Raw genomic sequence first — 18573 nt, 5'->3', positions numbered from 1 at the left:
AGTACGGATTCGTTCAAGGGACATAAATAATGTCTCTTTTTTATTGCGTGTGTTAACCAAAATTAGTATTTTTCATCCTCCGTAATTAAAAAGGAAACGAACATTCACTTATAAGTTTTTCCCCTAGAATAAAAAATCCGCTTCGATTTTTTTTATTATTTTTTTTTTAATTCTTTTAATGAAATACACAAGTTTTTGATTGATGTATTTTAAATACTTCTTTATCGACTAAATTTTTTTTTTTTTTTAAATATCTAAAAAAAGAAAACATTCAATGAAATAGAAATATTTGCCGTCAGCGTTTGGTATTTACTTGACAATGTAAGCATAACATGAGCTTTCATTAAAAAAAAAAAAAAAAAAAACTTTGGACTTTACAGGTAAATTTCCAAAAAACTATTTTTTTTTTTTTTAAATTAGATTATTTTCTTTATTGATCTTTTATCTTCAATTTGTGATATATAAAACTTTAGCACATAAATTAATTATTAAAATTTTAATAGACATTTCAAAATGGGGCGGTGAATTTGAAAAAAAAAACGTTTTTCCAAAATATTATATTTGGTCTATTGGAAAGAGCATAAAATTTCACATTGTGACCCTGAAATTATCGTAAAAATTGAAAACATAGAAAAATTTTGATAGATTTTTAAAGTTTAAAAATTGAAATATATTTAACTTGTAAAATTCTATTGATTTTATTACATAAAAAAATGACTGCATGAAGGCATGCTGGCATTTTGTAAACACTTTTTTAAAAAAATAATATTTCTATTATTTTTTGAACAACTTTAAAAGTTTATTTTGGAAGTATATTCCCTAAAGAAAATAAACAACCCACTTTAAAAAGAGAAATTACAAGTTTTTTTTATATTTTATTCGCAGTTTTCTGTGATCGAATTTATATGGGGAATTCCCAGAAGATAAGCTAGAAGTGACGTTGCAACAAGTTGCCTTGTTGCGACCTAGAAGTCTCTGAGGTCTGGTAGACTAATGCGTTAAACTATCAAAAAAGTAGAGCTATCCTATGCAGCATAAGGCTGTTTTTAAAAGAACGTGAACACGTCATCCATGCATTCATTCATGCGTGTCGACAAACTTAATTTAAAGTGTGCTAAAGAAGGTTACAGTTTCCTCCGATCATCCCAGGCGCCTTGGCAGGTAGGTAGTTATTTTCTACACATTCCCTTCTCCAAAATAAAAAAAAATAATAAAGAAAAAAGATAATATTTTTACTTATTTTTTTTTTTTGCAACTAGCTTATCATTGCCTCATCTACAAGCAATAACCACAATACCAACTCTCGTGTGCAGGTGGAGGATGTTGGATTCCTATGCAATGAAAGTGATACCAGGCCTGGCATCCGTCGCAACAAATCATAGCAGTTCCATCATCCGGATGTCCACATCTAGGGCAGATCCAAATCTGCTCATCACCTTCATCAGACGGTTCAACACAAGGAATATCAATGGGAAGACGGCAAATTCTCCATAAAGACATTCCACTCAAGGCAGTTTGAACAAAACCAATTTTCTTCCATCGGTGGTGATTGACTGATGCCAACATAAGCAAAATGAAACATCACACCTATCACAGCAAATCATAGCATTATCACACCTATCGCAGCAAATCATAGCATTACCATCGTCAGGTAACCCGCAAACCGGGCAACTCTCAATTAATTCCTCTTCCACAGGGTTATTTTCATTTGCAATATCTGGGGAGATATCTTCCCCAGAGTCACTGTTATCCTGCACAGACCACGTTCTCACAGCTGTCAATTCTAGGGGATAAAGATTCTTCAACGAGTGAACCTGCAAGGATCCATCTCCATGCTTGACTTGAACAGATCTGACCAATCCGTCTTCACCTGGATACAAGTATATGATTCTTCCTAATACCCAAAACGGCCGACTCCGGTTAGGAGCCTTGATTATTACTAATTCTCCCTCAGTCACTGAATTAGATATTCCTCCAGATTGAGACTGGGCTTGCTCTTTCAAACTTAACAAGTATTCTCGATACCATATCCTCTTGAATCTTTTTAATACCTCGTCACGGTAACTTAAGGACTCCAGCAGTTGCTTTCTAGATGGCGGCTCAATTTGGCTAATATCCTTCTTGTTTATCCTTAGTATCAATCAAGGATTAATTACTGGGTGTAAAAAATGGTTAGGGGTTATGATTTCTAACCCTTGGTCCGAGGAACTCCTGTAAATTAAAGGCCGGTCATTTATAGCAGTCTTAACATTAGACAACGTAATCAAAATAAGTATAGCTGGCTCGACCAATCAGTTTATACAAACACGACTTTATGGTTCTAATGAGCCTCTCCCAAACACTTCCATACCACGGAGAGTAGAAAGGTATTCTAACATGCTCTATTTCACATGTTTCAAATCTTTCCTTGTATGCATTAGAGGTAAAGGCTTTGTGTATGACACTGCATCTTGCCATGAACGACTTCGCATTGTCACTGTAGATGTGTGAGGGTATACCGTATGTGTTGGTAAATCGCACAAATGCGGTTAGGAATGAATGGACGGACATATCTTCAACCAACTCCAAGTATACTACCCGTACCTTTAAACAAGTGAAGACTAGTATACACATCTTTATTCTTTCTTGAGCTTGCAAGACCCATAAATGACCAGTATAGTCCACACCAGTGCGAAGAAAAGGTCTTATTAAGTTAACTCGATGTTTAGGTAACTCGGTTCTTTTAGGGTATGAGAATGGTATAGAGTTGAACTTCTGGCACAACGAGCACTCAGATAGAGCCTTCTTCACAGTATTTCTTTCTTGTTGTATCCAAAACCCGGACAATCTCACCTTATTCAATGTTGTGGGTACACCCAAATGCCCGCATTGTTGGTGGCAATCCCGTACAATCAATTTGGTCAACTGATGGTCCTTAGCCAAAAAAATAGGATTATGAATCTCAAATTCATAGACCGTGCTTTTTCCGATTCTGCCTCTGATTCTTATCCCATCCTCATCCAAAAAGAAACCCAGGTTTCCTACTCTGGAAAGAACGGCTCTTCCCATAGGGCTCTGTAAATATGCCAATTCTTCCCAGAACGACTGACACGGCATCACCCCAATCAAGTGTAGTCGGGCCATCTTAACTGAGTCCAAATCTCTCTTCAGTTTATCAACGAATTTAATCACATGAGCTGTAACAATTATCAAAGTGGACAATGTTGAGAACTTGTTGAATGGCACCACAGGCTCAATTTGGTTACGCGGTAGAGTACAGCACACAGTGGTAACAATCCTCTTCCCTTCTGAACTCAAACAATTTAAAGCATTCTCTGGCCAAGCAACTGACAGACTGTTTATCCAATGAGGTCCACTGATCCAATAACCTAAATTGCCATCCAGCTTCGAAACAGATAATCCCCTGGTAATGTAGTCAGCTGGGTTCTGATCAGTAGGGATTTATTTGTATTGAAGGTGTACTCCGAATTCTGCCATCAATTCAGTTTCCCATTGCACAATATCCTTCAGCCTGTTTTTGGCAAACATGTTCTTGTTGTTGGTACTCTTAGAGATCAACCATGACAGGACTATTTGAGCGTCGACTGCCACAAAAATGTTTTTGAAGTATACATTTGAATAAGCTCTCAACAGTGTTGGGAGACATTTTATTGCCAAGACAGTCGTCAGTAACTCCATTGTAGGCAATGTCTTAGGCTTCAGTGGGGCTACCTTTGCTTTAGCGAAAACTAAGGATGAAGCACCATCTTTAGCAACATAGGAAGCTAAACCATATGCCTTCTTAGAGGCATCACAGAACAGGAAAAGATTTGCCTCTCCTCCTTCATCAATGGCACGTCTAGGGAATTTAATAGAACTAAACCTTGATAATTCTTTAGCTATGACTGCCCATCTTGTCTGCAGCTCCTTTGGCACATATTCATTCCAGCTCAACCCACACCTCCACAACTCGCTTATGAAAGTTTGAGCCTGAATAGTCACGGGAAGGCAAATGGAAAGAGGATCAAAAATCCTTGAGGCTTCAGATAAAATCTGTCTTTTGGTCCTTGCTTTATGATCACAATCATAGGGAGTGACATTAATAACATCATCACAGGGTGATACCAATAGCCAAGTACCTTCTCTCAAAAGCAGTCATGTTTTGCAAATGTGCTATCCTTCTGCATAGTCTCCCGCAGAGTGGCATTATTAGAGTTGCATGATTGTAGAATAAATCCTCCCTCCTGCAACCGCTCTACCGCCCTTGAATAAAGCGCGGTCAAATTCTCCAAATTGTTGTCTGTCCTTACCAAGCTGTCTACAAAGAAGTTCGACATCAACATCTTGATGTATGGGTCTCTAGGGAATAATCCAATGTGAAACCTTAAAATACAATTGAGTATGAACAGACTAGCACTGAAGCCAAATATGATTGTTGCATATCTGAAGCATTTTAACTGGTTCTTTTTCAAGAACAAACAAAATCTATTCTTATCGACGTCATCCGCTAATCGGACCATCAGGAATGCTTTCCTAATATCAGCCAACAGAACATGTCCATTCATACGGAAATGAAGTGTTAAGTCCAATGTATCCCCAGTCAAATTCACCCCAGCATAGGCTGCGTCATTGAGAGAATATGAGTTTGCCGACTTAAAAGAGCAATTAAAATACAGCCCACTACCCTAATAGGGTACATATGCTGCAAGAGATCCACCCCTATCAGGCCCCAAAGACGAACACAACCACTAGTAATATTCGGGTCACAATGTAGAGGTCTTGTGAAAAATATGATTTCTGGCTACCAGAGTCCAGGAGACAGGTCAGTGAAACCAAGTAACTTCCTCTTCTAATGGTAGTCCTGATCATAGGCAATATATTCTGGGCTATTCCAGCATTAGCTCTTACATTAACGTTAATTCTCGATTCATCTGGTTTTAGTTCCGGGCACAACACTGACAAATGGCCACGAGCATGGCAAAAGTTGCAGCGAGCCCTCAAATCCCTGCTATTTGGACAAGCTCTGCTATGGTGACTGGCATCCGAACAATTCAGACACAATCTTAGTTGTTTATATCACTTGAGCCGTTCTCCGTATGACGGATAGGCCTTACAGTTAGCACTGGAGTGCCCATTCCTGACACAAAAATTGCAGAAGTGGGGACTCCCTTCAAGATCGAGATCAACATGAAACTCCTCTGTGGTCCCTGCTTGTTGTTCCTATTCCATGAAGAATTTGTCCTAGAACGGAATCGATAGGTATTAGTTCAATGCACAGGCTCTGGCCTTACTCGAAGTAAGGCCTTTATCACATCACTAGTATAGTGAAGGATGCAATCCGGGCTAGGATAAGGTGAGTTTGATCCCCTAATTAGCTGAAAACACTATCAATAATTCCCCCCACTCTTTATCTGTGCCTAAACCTAAATGTAGATTCCATGAACAAAGCTTCTTTCTTAGAACTGCACGCCTGTGGAATTGTCTTCCGTTTTCCTGCTTTCCGGCTGACTACAATATGGTTGTCTTCAAGTCTAACATAAACAAGTTCTTGATGAGCCGTTCCATATAAGTTAACAAATTTACCGAATTTCCATTACTAATGATTACTATATTGTCCAATTTCTACTGTACACTCTTTAACCCTTATCCTCGAGTGGCCTCTTGGCCTTGATAATGTGGTGATGCCTGTGTAAAAAAAAAAAAAAAAAAAAAGAAGCTCAGCCTTGACCTCACATGGAATCTTCGCAAAGAGAATGTGAGGCACCAAGGCACCACTGCCTGAACCATCCACTAGGAAATCATATCCATAATCAGCGTCTAGTTCTGAGCTCATACTGTACCTGGGCTAGATATTCTTTCAAATGTTCATAGTTTTTATCCATCTCGGGTTGGTCTTGGATAATCTTTTCAAAAATCTCCTCACGAATGGCATTCTTGTCCCAATATTCAGCCTTGAGAATATCAACAGTTATGTTGTAATTTCACTCGTTCTCAGAAAGATGATGAATGAGGTGAAACAGCCGTCCTGACATATGTTTTTAAACATATTAACCTTTCCTTATCGGTATTGAGTCCTGATGTGCAGAATTTAAATTTCTCTAAAAAATCTCTCAAGGCAAACTTGTCATGGTCAAGACCATCAAACGTGAGACAAGATATCTTTGGTTTTGCTAGTTCATATCACACCTGACTAGGGTTTGGCAAAGTTGGTCGAGGGGTAGCTGTCAAAGGAGCGGTAAATTCAGCTGAAGGAAGAGAGTTCCTCATGCCTCTTAATGCTAAGTGTACGCCGGTCTTATAGGAGAAGATGTCATCAATCAGATCACTCACTTCTTCAGGACAAGCCACTCTGATTATCTCCTTATCTACTTGTTTCAACTCTTCAAGCCATAAGTTGATATCCTGACTATGCAGTTCTAGAACTTCAGCTTCAAGGGGCTTTAACGCCTCTAGTCTTTCCAGTGTGTGATCGACTAATGATCGTGTCACCATCATAGACGCAAGCTAGGAAGACTCCATTCTAGATAGGTAGCCATCACTCACTGTATTTCCCATGCTATACTCACCTTGCCTCATCTCGTTTCAGGCTCTGATGTAAAGGACATCTGTTTTCACATCGTCCAGAAACCAACAGAAGATGAGGACTTTCATTTATATCCTTTACATCAGAGCCTTAATTCGAATCAGACTATTGTGAGCATCTGATTTTTTGTACAGCATGCAGTGTTCGTGTTAAACAGAGGAGAATGTATCAAGAAGGAGGATCAGCACATCCCCACATTCATTACGCCATGGGGCCGCTACAGATACAAGGTAGCCCCCCAGGGATTCTTAGCCAGTGGCGATGCTTACACCCAAAGGTTTGACTCCCTTATAGTCAACTTCAAGAACAAGGTCAAGTGTGTTGATGATACGTGCATGTGGGCTGACTCCATCCAGGAATCATTCCTGCAGGCATGCAACTGGCTTGATCTTTGTGCACGGAACGGGATAACACTAAACCCCAAGAAGTTCCAGTTCTGCCAAGACACCGTCGACTTCGCTGGGCTTTCCATCACCCCAACGAATGTACAACCATCAACTAAGTTCCTGGACTCGATCGAACAGTTTCCTGAACCGAAAGATATAACCGGCGCCAGAGCATGGTTTGGTTTAGTAAACCAAGGAGCCTATGCCTTTGGCATGGCTAAGAACCTGCAGCCATTCCGTCACCTCCTCAAGCCAAAAACACCTTTCGTATGGACTGAGGAGCTATCTGCAATCTTCCAGGAATCAAAGCAGGTAATAATCAAGGAGATGAAGGATGGTGTGAGACTCTTCCAACCGTCACGGCCAACATGTCTCGTTACGGACTGGTCCACTGCTGGTATCGGATTCTGCCTGTTGCAGAAGTACTGCAACTGCATCACAAGAACTCCAGTCTGCTGCAAAGCGGGGTGGAAGCTGTGCTTGGTCGGGAGTCGGTTTACACACGGGGCAGAGATCCCCTATCGAAGGAGAATGCCTGGCAGTGGCGTACGCCCTCTACCAGACCAGGTACTACGTCCAAGGTTGCCCAAATCTAACTGTAGCCACCGACCACAAACCTCTTGTAGGAATACTGAACGACCGGTCGCTTTTGGAGATTGAGAACCTTCGTTTGCTCAACCTGAAGGAAAAGACCCTAGCCTACAAATTCAAAATTATCCATGTGGCCGGCAAGCACAACGCAGCCGCCGACGCCGCATCAAGTTACCCCGCAACGCACCAACAATCCCAACAAGCCCCCATGCCACCCGACGATGATAACTTCGACATCGCAAAGGACAGTTCTGTCCTGGCGTCTGTATCTACAGCACTCTATGCCGTCACAAACGTGGTGACATGGGAGATGATGCAGGAGGCCACAGCATCGGATGAGACCCTACGCATTCTACAGGACTGCTTTCCTGCGGACTGTCGTCACCTCCCAGTGCCACTCTGCCCTTACTACCGCATCGCCAGCAGCCTCTATTATATGGATGGGGTGGTCTTGTCTGGGAACAGAATCGTTGTTCCTGCGTCATTGCGTCCAGATATCCTTAAGGCTCTCCATGCGGCACACCAGGGCGTCAACGCCATGAATGCCAGAGCAGCCGACAGTGTATATTGGCCGAATATAACACTGGACATTCAGCGAACCAGAGATAAATGTATGCATTGCCAGCGCATTGCAAAGTCTAACGCCATGCAGCCCACCGGATATAACACCACCCGAGTACCCGTTCCAGCAGCTGTGTTGCGACTACTTCACTCACAACAACACCGAGTACATTGTCATAGTAGACCGGTACTGGAACTGGCCAATGGTGTTCCGGTCGGAGAATGGGGCAGCAGGCCTCATTAAGCGACTGCGTGAGGTTTTTGCCACGTTTGGGGGTGCCAGAGGAGCTCACAACTGACAGCGGCCCACAATTTACAGCCAGCAAAACGCAAGAATTCCTTCAATCATGGGGAGTTCGCCACCGGTTGACGTCAGTTGCCAACCCCCATGCTAATTGTAGAGCAGAAGTTGCGGTTAAAACCGCAAAGTGTATGATAATGGACAACACCTCGCCTGGTGGCTCGATCGACGTTAACAAATTTCAAAGAGCCATACTGGTATACAGAAACTCAATTGACCCAGACACTAGATCTTCTCCAGCACTTGTGGTTTTTGGGAGGCACATCAGAGACCCCATCCCCATCCCGATGGGACGATATTGCCCCCATCCGGTATGGAAGGAGACCCTCGCCCACAGAGAACAGGCTCTTGCCAAGAGACACTCTACAGTACAGAACATGAGAAGTGGGCGATGCACACGAGAGCCTCTCAAAGTAGGAGACAACGTCCACATTCAGAACCTGATCGGCAACCACCCCAAACGTTGGGAGCGAACTGGAGTGGTTGTAGAGGTCAGACAATTCCACCAGTACGTCATTAAAGTCCATGGGTCCGGGCGCCTAACCATAAGAAATCGACAACACCTTAGGAAGTTCATCCCCTATGGAAACCGAAACAACGGAAACCCTGTTGAGACCGCCATACCGCTGAGGAGAGACTTGTTGGATCTCCAGGGAGGACGGCAAACGTCACCACAGAGCTCGGAAGTAACAGCACCTACCCGGCTTGACTTGCCAAGAGCGCCTGTGCCAGCACCCTCGTCTTTGCCACCAGTCGGCATCATAGACCCCGCAGAGGTGCCTGCACGTGATGCTTCTACAGAGGAAGAAACTGTGCCTACTTCGCCCATGGCTGAATGCCCACCGAGCACATCCACGAATGACACAACCCAGCACGAAGTACCTCGGCCACCTGCGCTTGTGAAGAAGCCGCCCAGAGTACTGGCCCGACTAAATCCTCACAATCAGCCTGGTAGAGCTGAGATGATGCCGCTCTGCAGACTGCGGAATTGGCGTCATAAAGAATAACGGCAATTACCACTTGTACAGTGTAAATAGATCAAAGGAATCTTATGTTAATTTGTTATGATAAGGAAGAGTGATTGAAGCAGCACAAGTTCCAAGACTGCTGTCAAAAACTCCCTGTGGGAGGAGGAGATAGATAGGTAGCCATCACTCACTCTATTTCCCATGCTATATTCACCTTGCTTCATCTCGTTTCAGGCTCTGATGTAAAGGACATCTGTTTCCACATCGTCCAGCAACCAACAGAAGATGAGGACTTTCATTTACATTCCGGTAAGGAATTCAATCCAGGTAGAATGAAAGAAACCTTGTTGCAAAATGATCGAATTAATATGGGGAATTCCCAAAAGATAAGCTAGAAGTAAGTGACGTTGCAACAAGTTGCCTTGTTGCGATCTAGAAGTCTCCGAGGTCTGGTAGACTAATGCGTTAAACTGTCAAAAAAGTAGAGCTATCCTATGCAGCATAAGGCTGCTTTTAAAAGAAAAGAAAGGGAAGGTGTTCATCACGTGAACACGTCATCCATTCATGCGTGTCGACAAACTTAATTTAAAGTGTGCTAAAGAAGACTACAGTTTCCTCCGATTATCCCAGGCACCTTGGCAGGAAGGTAGTTATTTTCTACATCTGTTAGGGGTGTCAAAAATTCCTCCAAATTTTTGATACACCTAGTAGATGTATCAGAATTTTTGAGACCCCTAACACAAAACTACGAATAACGGGTTTGTATTACTGTATACGTAGATTTTAAAAAGTTGTCAAAAAACAAATATATAACAAATAAATGTTATCAAAGGCAAGATAAGTTACTTTTCTACCTAACTGGATATATTTTTTGTGTTTTTATTCAATGTAACATGTTTATTCAGCTCGAAAAGCATAGTGTTTACATATGTATTGGAAAATTCAAAATGGCGGCCGACACTCTCTTTAACATGGTAAGTTCAGGAAAAGATGTTATAAATAATAAACTAGACAAAATACTGTTAGAAATTCGCTCATTATATGTTACCGTGATATAAGTTGACATATATTCGGTGTTTTTTAATAGTAATACACACGGACGAAAAAACGCTTTGGATAATCACAGATTTCAAGGTAGTTCTACTAAAATAGCCATATTTTTTAAACCAAAGCACTTCAAGTCTTCAAATTACTACTGTTTTGTTCGGAAATGAATTAATAAATATGAATGTACATTATATATTTTAAGAGTTTTAAGCAAATAAAGTGATAAAAATGTGAACGTCATAAAATGGCGTTTTCGGTAAGGTTTTGTAATGACCCCCCGTTTTCTAAAGGTCCGTACCGTGATTGTATGAAGAATTTCGTCATGAAATTTGGGAACCAATTAGAAGAGGTGTTAATCTTAATACTGTCAAGTGTCCGAAATATTTTTGACCATTTCTTTTTTTGTCGTGTTAAAAATAAGACTTTAATATGACGAAAAAAAAATTCTTCGGACACCCAGTAGTAAGTAAATCAATCTTTTTACTATCTTTATCAATTAAAAGTATTATTTTATGTTGAGTAGGACCGCGGTAATTGATAATTTAAAAGGACCTACCCGAAAAAAAAATTGTTTCTATTTCTCGAATTTGGTCAAATGAAGTTAGTATTACTAGAAGCAGCAGCAGCAGCTCCAGCCTGTAGAATCAGCAATAGCACAGTGTATAAACAACACGCGTTCTTTAATTTTTATTCAAGAACGAATTAAGAAAAACATGAAAATATGAATATAAATGTTCTTATATGTTTAATGAGAGCTATTTTGTTATCAGAATAACATTAGTTTAGAACTATTCGGTTTTCAGAATGTATAATAACAACAATCCCAACCAATTCGGCATTATGAATCTGTTGCAATTTCTCACATTGCTCGTCAAATTTAAAAACATGGTTAAAAAAAACAAAATAAACTTTTGTAGATATATAGCTTGCATGCACTTTTATTCTTTAAATTAGTTTTGAACAACGAATTAAAAAAATGTTTTACTGCGAACAGCCACAAATGTTTTTTTTCAAAATCAAAATAAGTATCAAAATCTCGTTTATACATAGATTCGAAAAAGTTGTCAAAAAACAAATATATAACAAATAAATGTTATCAAAGGCAAGATAAGTTACTTTTCTACCAAACTGGATATATTTTTTGTGTTTTTATTCAATGTAACATGTTTATTCAGCTCGAAAAACATACAGTGTTTACCGATGTATTGGAAAATTAAAAATGGCGCCCGGCCGGCCCGACTCTCTTTGACACGGTAAGTTTGAGAAAAGGAGTTAAAAATAAAAAACAACTATACAAAATACTGTTAAAAACTCACCGAATATATGTCAGCCTATGTCACGGTAACATATATTCAGCGAGTTTCTAGCAGTATTTTGTCTACTTTTTTATTTTTAACTCTTTCCCCCAAACTTACCGTTTCAACAGAGTCGGGCGGGCGCCATTTTAAATTTTCCAAAACATCGGTAAACACTGTTTTCAAGCTGAATAAACATGTTACATTAAATAAAAACACTAAAAAATTATCCAGTTAGGTAGAAAAGTAACTTGCTTTTGATAACCTTTATTTGTTATATATTTGTTTTTTTGACAACTTTTTCGAATCTATGTGTATAGTAATACAAACCCTCAAAATCTATATCAATATTCTTGAAATTTTAAAAGCAGTTAGAAAACACATCAAACTACAATTAGGAAGCTTTTTATTTCGTTATTTTTTTTTTCTACTTATTAAGCGAAAGATATTTTTACAACCTGCTCCAGCGTAGTATAAACGGCCTATGGAATTAACACCTTCAACCTCAAAAATAGAAATCAACAAATTTTTGAACGCTCTCTTTGAAAAAAAGCTCTCTTAACTTCACCTCTAATACAAATTATGTGTGGCAAGTCTCCTCCTAAAACACTCTTTAACCCTAACAATAACACTAAGTTCGAGTGGCAAGGCCCCCCCCCAACAAAATACCTCTGTAAGCCACATACAAGCATCTAAAACAAACAAACAAAAAATAGATCCTTCCTTCAAGAAAAATACACATAAAAATAAATTGGTTAACTGTCCTAAAATGCTAGAATGGCCAGGAAATGGTGAATTATTTTACATTAAATTTTTGTGAAACTAACCGCTCCCGGGGCTCCCCCTCTAATATTGTTTTTGTTAGCTTTGTCTCTGTCAAGTTTTCAGTATGTTTACACATAATTTTCCTTAGCCCTACAATTAATTCAAAGTCCGAATGGCAACCCTCCCCATATTCTCATTGCATAGAAACCCTATCAAAACTACAAAAAAAAAAAAAAGCATGCATATTTTCCTATAGAAAAAAAAAACAGTTAACTGCCCTAAAATGCTAGAATGATCTGTAATAGGAAATTATTTTACATTCAATTCTAAAATAATTTGTTTATCTTTCATTAAAGTTTTTCATGGCATTTTATACATAATTTCCTAAAAAGGTAGAATCACATTTTGGAGGGGTGGTCAGAAGGAGTTGAGTGGGGTTAAACAGAAGGTGTTAATCTACAATAATACCAAAGAAATATTGCAATATATTCATTTTTAAATGGTCTTATGTTTAGATTTAAGTTTTTTGTACATAAAGCACATTACAATTCAACTTTGAGTTCTCCAACTTCTTTTCTGTTTATGGATACATGGCATTTTTAAGGAATTGCTGCATATTTATGCACATTTACTGCAGATTATTTGGAAACCATAAACTTTGGGAGATTTTCAGTTGCATATTCTGATTCCTTGTACAAAAATACACTTATATGGTAAATTTCATTTCTTAGTCTTGTGTTTTAACAAAGATATGACAGTTTTACTGAAAAAGTAGTGTAAAAAATGTGACGAAACGCATATGGTCTTAAAGAGGGAAAAATATCCAAACGTGTGAGGCACAAAAATAGCCATAACTTCCTTAATTTTAATCAGATTTTAAAAATTTAGGTGGGTAAAATACTGCAGGAGTACCAAAATTTAAAAAGATTCTTTCTTAGCTCATCAAGCTCTTTCTATGCATACCAATATTGAAATATTTCAAGCTATTTCAATTTTTTCATGTGTATTGCTATTTTTAAATAGTATTTTGTCTAGTTTATTATTTATAACACCTTTTCCCAAACTTACGATGTTAAAGAGAGTGTCGGCGCCATTTTGAATTTTCCAATACATCGGTAAACACTGCATGTTTTTCGAGCTGAATAAACATGTTACATTGAATAAAAACACAAAAAATATATCCAGTTAGGTAGAAAAGTAACTTATCTTGCCTTTGATAACATTTATTTGTTATATATTTGTTTTTTGACAACTTTTTCGAATCTATGTTTACAGTAATACAAACCCAAAAAACATAAAACTTTAATTAAACTTGGAAATACGATTTTAAAAAAATAGAGCGGATCACTCTGTGCACTAGCACTCTTTAAAGATCTATCAAAATTTTTCTATTAGTTCAATTTTTACGATATTTTCAGGTTCAATGTGAAGTTATGCTCTTTCCAATAAACCGATTATAATATTCTAGACAAGCGTTTTTTTTTTATTCACCCCCCCCCCATTTTGAAATGTCTATTAAAATGAAAATAATTAATTTTGGTACTCATGTGAAAAAATAAATTTCCATAAAAGAATCAATGACCGCTCAGATCGAGAAGGGAGCAATGTGCATGTGGATATAACGTCGTAAAAATACCGAAAAATATTTACCTGAGATCCGTATCCTCTAGCACAAATTTAATGTTTTCATCTGTTAATTGTGTGATGCACACAACAGGCTGATTAGCGTATGGCATTATAAAAAAAAATTTTTAATTATTTTTAATTTCCAGATGTTCGTAAAATAATACAAAGACCAGTACGGCGCCTTTTTAGATGTTTTTTTGGATATCAAAATGGCAACCGAAATATATAATAGTATTCAACACGAAACGGTCCACCTAACCAATATTTCACAGTCTTATGTTTAAAGATTAATGCTAACTGTTTAAAAAATATTTTCAATTAAATATTTACTGCTGCTATTTCTTTTAAATTTTAATCATCTAAAAATATACACGTTTACAGTTTTTTACTGTTATTTTATTTGGTCATTAAAAAATTAATCAGATCAATGTATTTTTTAAAGAATAAAATACAAAATAATTTGGTATAATTTTAGATTTACAGTTATAAAACATTTTTATTATCCTCTTAAAAATTTAGTTAACTCAAAATGAAGTGAGCTTTATTTAATTAAATCACTTTTTAAAAAATAAACATATCTCACGTTGACCCTAAAAAATTTGTAAAATCTATAGGTTCGGGTAAGGTCTTTTCAATTAAACTACACACGTCTGTGGTCAATTATGACTACAAACGTTTGTCGTATTTAGCAACAAATAAAGCTTGACTACCACTCACTATTCACTCATCGTGCTCCCGTTTTCCCTGTTATAATTAATCAATTTTTAAATATTTCTCCTGTCGGTTTGTCTAGTTTGAATACAATAATAATGAAAAGAATAATGAATGTAATGATCGGCATTTGCTGTTTTAAGTATAACCTTAAAAGAGATGACTGAGAATCACTCACACTTGAAATGAAAGACGGGTATTTTTATTTTTATTTTTAATTTTATTCTAGACGTTAATCGGTATAAGTCTTATACTATAAGAAAGTACAATTTAAAAAACGTAAAGTCTGTGATAACTTAATTCTTACCTAAATTTAAATTGTATTTTGTTCCAGTTGATTTTGAAGGAACTACATAATTGGAGTCGGACTGTAAATAAAAGCCGTCATCGTCATTAACATGTCATCGTTTTCGGACAATAACTTTGTAAAAAAGCTTTCTGAACTGAACAACACACAACAAAGCATCCAGACATTGTCGCTATGGCTGATTCATCACAGAAAACATTCAAAATCCATAGTTCAGATTTGGCACCGGGAATTACAAAAAGGTGAGTCGAAGAAAAATGAAAATACCTATACATGCTTTGCTTTGCTGTTGTCATTTTTTTTCTTTCTTTTTAGTTCAGTTATATGTGAAAAAAAAAAAAAAAAATGAGGAATGATACTTATGTCTTGCGTGCTCAGCTTTGGTGAAGGTTATGCCCAACGAGTGAAGATGAGCCACTGGTATTTATGGTCAGAAACAAGGGTAGGAGGTAATTACAACCTATTTATTCAGGTTCTGTCATTCTCTTGTTGTTCCTAATTTAGTTATTAAGAACCTTTTTTTTTTCTTTTTTTTTTTTCTCTCTGTCAAATTGGATCTTTGTTGTTACCAGACCTTGTTGGGTAGATCGCTTAAAGAGCATTTGTTTTTTCAACCTAGACTGTTGCTGCTCACCTTTGAATATTGCCCTTCAAACCCTATATATATATATATTAGATAATGTGAAAAAAATCCCTTTTGTCAGGGAACAGGTTACTCAAGTGGTTAATTGCGCATCTAGGGTTGCAAAGGATTACCACTGGGGACGAGTAACAGTGTAGTTTAGCAGGAACAATATAGTGCAACGGGAACAATGTAGCAGTAAGAGTCGATCAGACACGAGCTGCTCTGGTTATGCCGTCATTACCGGAGATCAGCTCAGCAATAGTTCCCAAAGCCCAGAATGGTCTGGGCTTCAGTGGGCTCTTAATTAGGACCACATCGTCATTCTGAAGTCGATCACCTAATTGAGAATGAGACTGTACGGGAGCCTTCCTCCCCAAATTCAGAAGATACTCCTTGTACCATATTTCCCTAAATTTGTTCAGGCACTGGTTTCGAAGTTCCAAGGAACGCACCAGTGTGACCCGTCTCTCATGCTGAGGTTAAGCAACTGACCTCTGATCGTTTTTGGAAACTTTGGCTTGTGATGTCTAATTTTCCAAGAGACCTCCGCATTAAATTCTGAACGCCTTGGTGTAGGGTTCTACTGAAAGCGAAAGCTACATATACCAGAAAGAAAAGACAGACAATTGGAGTCTATCTACTAAAAATTAATTTCACAAAAATTGCAGTCTTTTGTACACTTTCAGTTCTTAGCACATTTTCAAATTCACAAATCTCTTTTCTTTGTAGATGGCACTCAGGTGGTTGGAGCGTTTTGGGAGCTGGACCTTCTCGAGATTTTCAGCGCAAAATCTCTCTCCGATCTGGCTAAAAATCTTTGGCGCTTGGTTTTATATTCAGGGACGGGTTGAGGTGCGGTGGTCCATTCAACCAATTAGAGCATGGTACGTGTCTGGGGAAACCCCAGATACATTTGCATGTGTGCACTTCACCAATATTACCAGTTTTGTAATCTGGGACCAAGAATGACATACGTTCACTTGACCTCAGAGGTCAATCTCTGTCAATTTTCCTGCCTAGAACTCGGAGCACTTGGCCCGGTATCCTTCAGGCCAGACGAATGTCATTGTCCCTTATTCTAACATTTCCTGTCATCTGTTTTTTTTCAAATAAATATATATCTGACTTTGACAATAAAGCAAAATATATATCTATATATTCCAATTCAAGTATTTTCGATATCCATTGTTGTCCAGGATCCAATTAAACAATCTTAGCATCTTTTACCTGGTCTTTCTCAGGTCCCAGGGGGGGGTCTCAACCTCCCCAATAGGGGGCAAATCGCTCCCTCAAGTCGATCACATTATACCAGATTGCTTCGGTTGGGCGGCATGGACGCAGTTTCATCTTCATTTAATCGCAATAATAATTCAGGGCACTGATTGGGCCTGTGGAACATATTAGGGTGACTGCAGTGATGCCCTTGGCTGATGATTGGTAGGTTAGGGATCGGTTGTTAACCGACCTCTGTATGTCGGATATGACAGTAAGAAGGGTAAAATAGTCCAAATTGCCTCTTCCAATAACCTTGAATAGGCAGTTCTTGATGGTTCCAATACATCGTTCCCGTGTTCCTCTATACCTAGGCTAGAACGGGGGGATGGTTCTCAGCTTTAGATTACAGGATCCATGTCTATCTTGGTAATCTCAAGAGTGCGATTTGGCTGAAAATGTTCTAGCGTTGTCGCTGTACAGGGCTTCAAGGACACTGTTCTGGTTAGTAAACTTGATCAAAGCTTGAAAAAGAGGACACGCTCATGTCCGGGACCACCTCGATATGGCCCTGATGTTCAGGCAGGTGAACAGTAGTAGATACACTTTTCGAATCCTTTTCACTTCACTCACTTACAGATGGCCGATGTAGTCGATTCCAGTGTGTCGGTACGGGGTAGTGAAATCAGTGCGATGCAATGGCATGTCAGCGGCAATATTCGGTTGCACTGGCCTGGATAAATCCAGTCCCAAGGTGACATTTTTATGGCAGTCCAGAATAAGTTTTGTCATAGGGTGCTGTTTCCCTATTAAAATGGGATTTTTAACTTCATAAGGGAAGTACAGGAATGAATCAATTCTATCCTTAGAGCGAATCAACCTACCGGGATCCAGGAAAAGGTTCAAGGTACAAATTCTGGCCGGCATATGGTCTCCATTAGGCTTCCTCAGATATTCAATCTCTGCCAGAAACTCTTGCTGTTGCATAATTTTCATAATCCACCTTGGATTTGCAATCCTACTGTCAACCCAGCCGAATGGCTATAAATCTGAATAACATAGTAAACTGGAGAATGAAGAAAATCTATCCAAGAGTACAACAGAAGGACACGCTTGCTCGTGCAAGATAGAGCAATTCTCCGGGGTGCAGACCATCTGTTGGCATGTCTCATTCAAACAAGGCAGATCTTGTTCTGGCCATTGAGAAATCACTCTGCATAGCCAGGAGGGGCCAAAGCACCAAAAGTCAAAGGAAGCCTGAAATTACCTCAAGGTTATGCCTCTCGTTATTAAATCAGCTGGGTGCACAACATATGCAACAAATCCGTAAGCTTTCTTGGAGGCGTCACAGAAGAGGTACATATCCCCGAGCAGCCCAAACTCCATGCTCCTGCAATCAAAGTGGAGGTCACTCAACTTCTAGATGTCCCCAGCAAGCTTCCTCCAGTTGTTCTGAATGACAGGCGAGAGGGTATCGTCCCAACCCATATCGTCCTTCCACATAGTCCTGATTAGCACATGACTCCTAATTGTAACAGAAGTAAAGAGACAGTGGATGGAAAACTTTGGCTGCCTCGGAAAGGATGCTTCTTTTTGTTGAGGCACTGGCGTCACTT

General features: G+C 38.8%; 2 protein-coding genes across 5 annotated transcripts in view; one reads left to right on the top strand and one right to left on the bottom strand.

Moving 5' to 3' along the window:
• LOC145284731 (DNA-directed RNA polymerase II subunit RPB3-like) overlaps window positions 1–14334 on the bottom strand; it is a 79423-nt gene extending 65089 nt beyond the window's left edge. Inside the window, exon 1 of the mRNA XM_080133665.1 lies at window positions 14127–14334. Within this exon, the coding sequence (XP_079989791.1) occupies window positions 14127–14212 (86 nt within the window). The 5' untranslated portion in view covers window positions 14213–14334. The remainder of the gene's footprint in view (window positions 1–14126) is intronic.
• A 430-nt stretch (window positions 14335–14764) lies between these two features.
• The window catches only part of LOC145284729 (regulation of nuclear pre-mRNA domain-containing protein 1B-like), a 212071-nt gene continuing 208262 nt past the window's right edge, over window positions 14765–18573 (top strand). For 2 of the 4 annotated variants that reach the window (XM_080133664.1, XM_080133662.1), the window contains exons 1-2: window positions 14784–15009; window positions 15148–15362. In XM_080133664.1, coding sequence (XP_079989790.1) covers window positions 15212–15362 — 151 coding nt within the window. In that variant the 5' untranslated portion in view covers window positions 14784–15009; window positions 15148–15211. Of the gene's footprint in view, window positions 15363–18573 lie in introns of all 4 variants that reach the window. The other 2 variants (XM_080133661.1, XM_080133663.1) reach the window with 2 other exon arrangements.

Source organism: Euprymna scolopes, chromosome 9 (assembly GCF_053919585.1).
Source record: "Euprymna scolopes isolate OS-2025 chromosome 9, ASM5391958v1, whole genome shotgun sequence".
NCBI classification, from domain to species: domain Eukaryota; kingdom Metazoa; phylum Mollusca; class Cephalopoda; order Sepiida; family Sepiolidae; genus Euprymna; species Euprymna scolopes.
This window is presented reverse-complemented; position numbering and strand designations above follow the sequence as displayed.